This window comes from Pocillopora verrucosa, chromosome 1, assembly GCF_036669915.1.
Source record: "Pocillopora verrucosa isolate sample1 chromosome 1, ASM3666991v2, whole genome shotgun sequence".
In the NCBI taxonomy this organism is placed as follows: domain Eukaryota; kingdom Metazoa; phylum Cnidaria; class Anthozoa; order Scleractinia; family Pocilloporidae; genus Pocillopora; species Pocillopora verrucosa.
The window spans coordinates 26,940,286-26,948,555 of NC_089312.1; the positions used below are offsets into that span (position 1 = coordinate 26,940,286).

At 39.1% G+C, this 8,270-nt stretch overlaps 2 protein-coding genes across 2 annotated transcripts; both read right to left on the reverse strand.

Annotated features, from left to right (window-relative positions):
- Nucleotides 1-109: 109 nt before the first annotated feature.
- Nucleotides 110-4,432, reverse strand: LOC131771659 (uncharacterized). Its single transcript, XM_059087519.2, has 2 exons — nucleotides 4,293-4,432; nucleotides 110-1,273 (listed from the first exon to the last, which is right to left on the reverse strand). Exons 1-2 carry the CDS (start codon nucleotides 4,354-4,356, stop codon nucleotides 663-665), a joined length of 675 nt encoding a protein of 224 aa, XP_058943502.2. The 5' UTR covers nucleotides 4,357-4,432; the 3' UTR covers nucleotides 110-662.
- Nucleotides 4,433-5,189: 757 nt separating this feature from the next.
- Nucleotides 5,190-8,075, reverse strand: LOC131771639 (uncharacterized). The gene is made up of 2 exons (XM_059087490.2): nucleotides 7,817-8,075; nucleotides 5,190-7,211 (listed from the first exon to the last, which is right to left on the reverse strand). Exons 1-2 carry the CDS (start codon nucleotides 7,878-7,880, stop codon nucleotides 6,568-6,570), a joined length of 708 nt encoding a protein of 235 aa, XP_058943473.2. The 5' UTR covers nucleotides 7,881-8,075; the 3' UTR covers nucleotides 5,190-6,567.
- Nucleotides 8,076-8,270: the final 195 nt, after the last annotated feature.

An 8,270-nucleotide genomic window follows, 5' to 3' on the forward strand; every position in this document is an offset into this window, starting at 1 on the left:
AGTTAGGGAACAGCCTTTCCCAGTATGCTGTCTGGTGACTATTCCCTTTAGATCACTCGCGAGTACTCGCTAATTCCGATTTTCTCACCAACGAAAATCTTCACGCTTTGGTATCTTGCTTGCCACATTCATGAGCAAGTTGCGCAACCGTGCAGACGGTCATTTCGTGATTCCCGTCAGTTTAGCGTTGTTTGGCGTGCGCTCATTCTTTCTTTGTCGGAAAATTCGAAATCGAAGTTGACCTCTCCCCTGTCGACACAGTCTCCAATTTTTTTTGTTGAATTTAGAATATCACAACCAGAAGATGGGTTAGGCGTTGTGGGGCAAATGAAATATTGACTTCACTGTTGAACGCGTTGGTGACGGAAAGACTCCAAAAATGTGCCTTTACTTGCCCTTACTGTCCAGCTCAGAACAGGTTGCAGCTTAGTTTAAAAATTTACACAGCCAATCAGACGTGCGTAATTTTTTAACGTATATTATTACACATTTAACAACGCCTCATAACCATGAATGTGAGCGAGGTTAATTTTTGTCAGGGAACTTTCTACTCTTGGCTCAGATCCTCCCCTTTCACCTTAGTTAATGAGAATAAAACATCTAGATGTCTTCGTCCTACTTGGGAGTTTAAGAAGATCCTGGTAAAAACCGGTTTGGATTTTCTAACAAATACTTTTGGAATCAAAAAGGAATACCACAATGACAAGGAAAAGAGGACCAAATGTTATCATCGGAGGGCCCATCATAATCGCTTCGTTGCAAAGATGTTGACCACACAAGTGCATATCACGACGATCGGTTTCAAGCGTGTTACTGACGGACAAGTTGGTTTGGGGGACAGTGCAGCCTTTTAAATATTCAGTGACGCCGTCCTCCCGCTTAAACTCCCATTTGAAACACTTTCTGTAGCCTGTGTTGCAGAAGATCTCTTCAGCTTTGTCAACGCAGTCGTTCCAAGATTTCGTGCTGTTACAACGGAAGCAGCGGAAGCCAGAAGCAATGAGGGTGGCTGATGGGGTGAGAGCAAAGTTACACAGGTCACTATCACAGAAGGTGGATCTACAATCCTCAACGCGTTTTTCATGGCACGGATTGTGAAGACGGTCAGCACAGTCTTTCTTATAGTCTAATTTGTCTCTTGGATTCGGCCTCACCATCGTAGACGCACATCGGATTTTCTCCACTGGGCATTCTTCCATTGATTTGTCCTCATCGAGATCGCAATCCATCCATGAAATGTCGGATTTGCACTTAAAGCATCTAAGAGCAAGAACTGCAAAACAAAAATTTCCACCTAGATCAGTTCCTGTACAACTCTGTGAGACATGAAGGAGAGAGGCTGTACTTTCTATCGTCAGCTCTCAGGCGTTTGTTCACGAAAGTGAATTGTGATAAAGAAATACTCTGCTTTTCTTCTGAGGAGCTGATATTAGAATTTTAGGAGAGTATAGTTATTTTATTGTAAACTTGTGTCGTTGGCTGCTGAAGTGGGACTTACTTCAACTCACTAATAACTAGCATCAAAAATGGAACTTCTTGGGGTCTGCTTACAGCTGGTAGTAGACTGGATTGAGAATAATTTGCATTATATCAATCAAATATTTTTGCTCCGGCGCGATTGGTATAAATGCATCACGTGACCGAATAAGCTAAGCCCGCGAAGTATGCGGTGACATTCTGTTAGTGATATCCCCCAATTTTTCAGAATTTACCCTTAGTAAGATGAAAGTCCTCTTCTAAGTTTTAATTCAAAATGAGAGAGCGTTTTTCTTGTTCGGTTATAGAGGAAGGAACTTATCTTCTTGTTCATTAAGTGAACACCTAACACAATAAAAAGGAAGCTGTTCGTAAGCACTTGGCCCGCGTTCTACAGAAATATTTGAGGGATGATAAAAACAGTAGCCTCTACTTGGCGCGAAAAGTGCTCGTATTATTGTCCTTGGACATTGTCTAGCTGTTCATCAAAGCTCACGTTCAAGTGCGTTATCAAGATGCCCCATAATCCCGTGCCCAGATCCTACCGTGTAACTGAATGTACAACCGCCTGGCCGTCGAAGGTCGGCGGGTACCAGACTAAATGTTACCAATTAGCTTTTCTGTTAGTCTTTGGTAATCACAATTGTGAGACAGTTGTATGTCGGGGGATAAACAGGGAGATAAAAGGTTTCAAATTAAATCTTTTTTCGAATTTAAACCGAAAATATAAGTGCGAAACTTTCATACATGTAATATTTGGTGACATGTAACAGTTGCGATCTTTTCATTAGCACACACATCATCTTACTTTGCATGACCACATTGATTATTTCTGTGGCAAAATTAGCAAAAATCTTAACCTTTTGACAAAGTTGAAGCATTACGAATCAGCGAGTATTTCTTATTCCCTTATCTATCCTGATCTTAAATATGGTTGTACTGTGTACAATGATACGGGTTTTATAATTATTGTGCTCCTCTATCTTGAGTTATTAAATTGTAGAGCAAATTTGTTCGTATATTAATGATATGCCTTTAAATGCGCATCTCTAGGTTTAGTGAAACTTCCCGATATTGTTAAACTTCAAACATGCTTTCTGTTTCATGAATATCTTAATAACGACAAGTTTTTCAGCCTAAATATTTCTTTAGTATCTGAGCTACGTGATTATAACACCTGCAATCCTTAAATCAACTGGCAATACCGTCATATCACATGAGATTTTGTCCATCAAGTACCGGTAGAAACTTTTGGAAAAGTATTCCTCAAGCAATTTGAGAAAAATCAACTAAATAATTGTTCAAAAAGCTCAAGGCACTTTTAAATTACTATTTATAGCTCAACACTGACTGTATGTATATATATTTATCACATAAACTGCGGTGTTATACAGGGATTTCCGGCCCTGAGAAAAGCCATAACAACACTGGCGAAAAAATATCGAATTTTTTCACGCGTGTTGTTACACGTCACTCGCCTTTGGCGCCACTCGGTCAGGTTGATGAATGAACGGCAAAACCTTCACGATTCTCAATACAAGTTGTTTGTCGGAGCTTTCTCGAATTATGGCGGCTAAGACACTAAAAAAATCCGTATCGCTGACAGGCAACGATGTTCAAACTTTCCTAGAAAGGGTAGAAAATCAATATAGTAAAAGGAAAACCGAAAGTTGCGTATTCAGTGGCTTTGGTGTTAGCATTTCTGACGGCTGAGAATGAAAATCTGGAAGATTTGCCTCTGGCCGATTTGGCCGTTTACCTGAAAGACTTCTTCTGTCGGTAAGGACAAAGTCCATAAATGAGAATTTTATAAATTGAAAATTACGACCATTGTTGTTTTTGTAATAGGGATTCAACGCCCTTTTCCATCTTAAGAGTCAGCGCCAATGCACTTTACGATTGTTATTCGAGGATTGTCGATTCATTTATTTTCATTCATTGATGAAGTCGGCTTGTCTTCCCATTAAAGGGCTATTGTGTTTATATGATAAACAAAATAATACATGGTTGCTTGTAGATATGGAATTTCTCTTCGAGTGTTTAACTCGATAGCTCACGAGTGAGCGCAGCGCATATCTACGCGCGCCCATCTATTATTCTTTATATATTTCGATATTACTCTTTCTCCTCTCTTACATTTCCTTGAGCGAGTATTTCCTATCATCAGGATCTTTAAGGGGCACAACATTATTTTCCTCATTAGATATGCCCCTTTCCATTCCATTCTAAATAACTCATCGGTAGATAACTTATTTACTACATACTAATTATTGCACATATATATTAACATACTGGAGTGGAGGAACATACAAATATAAATACACCGGACGACTTTCCTTGTACCACCGAAAATAGTTCGCTCAATGAACCAGAATCAGATGCTCATCTGGCTTTTGTGATATTTTAATTCAAAATTCTATTAAAGTTACTGAGTTAGGTCGTCATGCAACTGACCAGGACAATGATGAAAATTTCCGCGACTAAGAGATCTTGACATAGATCATCGCTATGATTACCGTTTCTCCAAACTTATTTGTCGATTTGCTTTAATCTTTTTTGTTGAAACACGAAGAAGCGTTTGCGTCGAGAAATAGTTAACCTGAATTTTCCACGTTTGGCATTTGAATCCAATTTCATCTATACCTGTTCCTTCATGGATTCTTCTTTTCTATTTTGTATTTCATTGAACTGATGGTGAGAGGTCGTCGAAAATGACTCGAAGTATTTGGCTTGTAAAGCATCGCTTTCGAAAATTAGAAGCGTGGCAACAATAAATAGAGAACATGGAGACGCTAAAAATAAAACTGTAAACTTACCGACTCGAAGAACGTATGCTAGGAGGACTAGAAAATAAATTATTGACTGTAAATCGGGCTTCATTGATCCCAGAGGTTAGGATCATAAACAAAAGTTGAATGACACTTGAATGAGCAGAGTGTTGTATACAACAAGAGTAAAACATGCAGCGTACCAGTAATTTAGAAGACGAAGGGGGGTTTACGTCATTCATTCGACATGTGGTGCCGGTACATCGATCTAAAATGGCAGTCTGTGGCCTTTGTAATGTTTACGAAGTTGGTTCGGGGGTAGTTCAAGACAAATTGGTTTCATCAACTGACTTGATTAAGTGAAATGGCCACCGTAAAGAGATTCTGAGGCTCGGACATTTCGAGCGGTAGTCCTACTTCAGCTCTGAAAAATGGCTAATATTCTAGAATCACTTTACAGGGACCAATTCAAATTATCAAGTCAGTTGATCATCTTAGCTCTCAAACAGCTGTTTGCAAGAGAAGTCGAGCGTCGGTTTGTAAATTTTCATTTCGAGCATGTGTTATCGATGAAAGGAATATTTTCTGTTCTCAACCACGTTATTTGAGAATTTCCCTGCATTCAAATTGTAGCTGCGTTAACCATCATCGGGACGGTGGAAAGAACTATTGACTCCCAACCAAACCCTTCATGAGCGCCCAAACGATTTGTCATTTCACATTCCACTTTCACTTTCCAGGCATTTCTTATTTTATTAGTGAGACTGAGTATGAAAGGGAATTTTTTTCAGTGTCATTTTCAAGAGAAATATGATAGGAGGTAAGAAGAACGCCTTATAAAATAAATATTCTTTTAAAATAAAAGAATATTTCACATCTGGCCTATTTATATATAACATGTTTATTTATATAACAGGGACATTTTAATCTACTTTTTGACTGATTGACAAGGCTAAACGCAAATTAGTGGCTCGAGATCATGACGTACGGACCTAAGCGCAGCCAAGTTCGTACTTCACAACCAAGAGTTAAATATCTTCCCTTTCGGACCGATCTAATTTAGACAGCGTGCGGGGCTGCACGTTGGGCTGAGTGGCGTTTTTCGGCCCTTCTTGCGCTAACGTGCACGTACCTCTATACGAGGATTTTTCTGTATGATGTTTTGCAATGAAAGTGCACGCGGAGCCAAATGGGTCATATGATAAAAACGAGTTAATTTCTCCAAAGTGGAATTGCTAAATTGATCTGTTTTTATCAGATTCCTGAGATTAAATGATTAACAATACTTGGTTTTAAAGTGTGCACCCTAACCAACATGTCATGGAGCCTGAGCACAGACAATGTTTTTAGTAAATTTAGAGCAACACGCTGAGAAGATGAGTTGGGAGCTGTCAGCTGTTGAATCCAGATTTTAAATAAGAAATTACTTGCACTACCTGAAATGCGTCAAAGACATGAAGATTTCAGAAATGGGCCTTTACTAATTTTTTTTTGCTTTTACAAGCTGCAGCTTAGTTTAAGAAGCCCCGTGAACAACTTACTGCCGATTAACCTCCTTAAAAAAAATAAACCGAGGTTCATCACGCCCAAAAGACATTGTGACTGTCACGTAACACACTGTTGTTATTCAAATTAAACAATTGATAATAAAACTTGTTTCCTTTTTGAGAAATATCCAATCAAGAAACGAACTCCACACCTGAGGGAGTGCAATGATATTGATTCATTGCAGCTTCTTTGACGCTGACATTTGTTTCCACTCCGATATTAGCTTTTTAAAGAAAGTGTAGGCGGACAAGAGAAACATTCAGTCGATCACTGGGAAGGAATCTTGGGAAGCTGACACCTTGAGCGGTGCTAAACTTTTGAGGTCTCTAAGAGAGGGCTAACCAAATGTCAGCTTACAGCAGCTTCTTTACAATTTCCGAAGCTGTTTTTATTCTTAGGCACCACAGGAGTGCAAACTGGTTAACTTTATATTGAGAATTACACATTTGACAAAGCCTTCATAGCCATAAATATTAGGGAGAGGCACAATACTGTGGAAGGGAACTGTCTATCCCTTCCTGTTTAGTTGATTTCACATTATGACATCTACATCTCTACTGCTTCTATCTAGGACTTTAACCCTTTAACTCCCAAGATCTGATTGTTAATTCTTCCCTCTAACTGGTACACATATCCTTGAAAATAAGTTCTGAGAGTTTGGTGTTAGATCAAGATAACAACTTCTTTCTGGTAAGTCTGACTGTTCTCATTATCTGTTGGCTGGATAATGTACGTATATTGTAGGGAGAGGTTACAAATAAATCATTTCTGGGAGTTAAAGGGTTAAGGGGATCCTGATTACTAACAAATCGTTTTGGACATCAAAAAGGAATACCACAATGACAAGGAGAAGAAGACCAAATATTGCCACAGGGGAGCTCTTGATACACGCCCCGTTGCAAAGATGTTGGCCACAGCACTGAATGTTGCGACGTTCGGCTTGAGGCATATTGATTGACGAGTTTCCACAGGCCAGAGGGACAGTGCAGTCTTTTATGTATTCAGTGACGCCGTTTTCCTTCTTAAACTCTAGTTTGTAGCACTTTCTGTAGCCTGTTTCGCAGATGATCTCTTGAGCTTTTTCAACGCAGTCGTCCCAAGATTTCTGGCTTATACAACGGAAGCAGCGGAAGCCAGAAGCAATGAGGGTGGCTGATGGGGTGAGAGCAAAGTTACATAGGTCAGTATCACATAAGGTGGACCTACAATCCTCTACACGTTTTTCATGACACGGATTTTCAAGACGGCCAGCGCAGTCTTTCCTGTATTCCTCCCGTTCTCTTGGATTCTTCCTTTCCTTCACAGCTATACATCGGATCTTTTCCGCTGGGCAGTCTCGATTGGCTTTTTGATTCACACGAAGATCGCATTCCGACCATGACGTTTCTGATGTGCACTTGAAGCAATGAATAGCAAGAGCTACAGAACAAAATTTTTTTTAAGATCAATTCCTGTAAAACTCTGTGAGACAGGAAGGAGAGAGGCTGTACTTCTTGTTGTCTGCTTTCTGGTGATTGTACACGAAAGCGAAAATTTTTACATAAGTTGTGATAAAGAAAGGTTTTTGCTCTTTTACAGCAAAGCTGATTTTAGAATTTTAGGAAAGGTAAGTGATATCAAATGTCACTTGTGTCGTTGCCCTTTGAAATGGACGACATGCTGATAACTAAGCAAGAAATTTATCAAGAACGTCAAAATTTCAACTTCCCAGTGTCCCATGCCCTCCTTGCCAAATGAACTTTCTTTTTTGTCCTGTTTAAACCCCGATTGTGCGAGTAACTTGTGTTTCTTATATTTCTCGCAGCATTTAATAAGTGCTTTGTCTTGTCGTGTCTTTGTATTTATTTTTCCGGGTTATTTTTGTTAGTATATTTTGTAAAGGTCGTTTATCTGCTTTTCGGGAAATTAACTTCTCCACACATGCTGAGTTTGATCATAAGTGTTTTTATTTGAGCGGGCTCTTACTTCTTCACATAGAAAATATATAGAACATGGAGACGCTAAAATTAAAGCTGTTCACTTACCCACTTGAAGAACATATGCCAGGAGGACTAGAAAATAAATTATTGACTCTACACCGAGCTTCATTGATCCCTGAACTTATGATCTTAAACAAACGTTGGATTACACCTGGCTCTACAGAGTGTTGTATACAACAAGAGTAGGAAATTCTTCGTAACCGTATTCTAGGAGACAATTTCAGGGAGCTCGTGTCATTCGATCGACATGTGATGCCGGTATTTCAATCGAAAAAAAAGCGATCTGTGGCCTTTGTAATTTTATTGAAATGTTTATGAAGCTGGCTCGCAAACAGCTGTATACAGGCGAACTTCAGTGTCGATGTGCTTATTTTCATTTTAATAAAGTTTTTATTGTTACAAGGAATAACTTCCGTCCATACTCACATTAATTGGGAATTGCTTGTCACAAAACATCAAATTCTCGCATAAATCATCATCAAAAAAATGCAAAGTACTG

Coding starts and splice junctions, on each gene's coding strand:
- LOC131771639 (XM_059087490.2), bottom strand. CDS start 7,880: ATGAAGCTCGGTGTAGAGTCAATAATTTATTTTCTAGTCCTCCTGGCA. Junction 7,212..7,816: donor GGCATATGTTCTTCAAGTGG/GTAAGTGAACAG, acceptor TTTGTTCTGTAG/CTCTTGCTATTCATTGCTTC.
- LOC131771659 (XM_059087519.2), bottom strand. CDS start 4,356: ATGAAGCCCGATTTACAGTCAATAATTTATTTTCTAGTCCTCCTAGCA. Junction 1,274..4,292: donor AGCATACGTTCTTCGAGTCG/GTAAGTTTACAG, acceptor TTTGTTTTGCAG/TTCTTGCTCTTAGATGCTTT.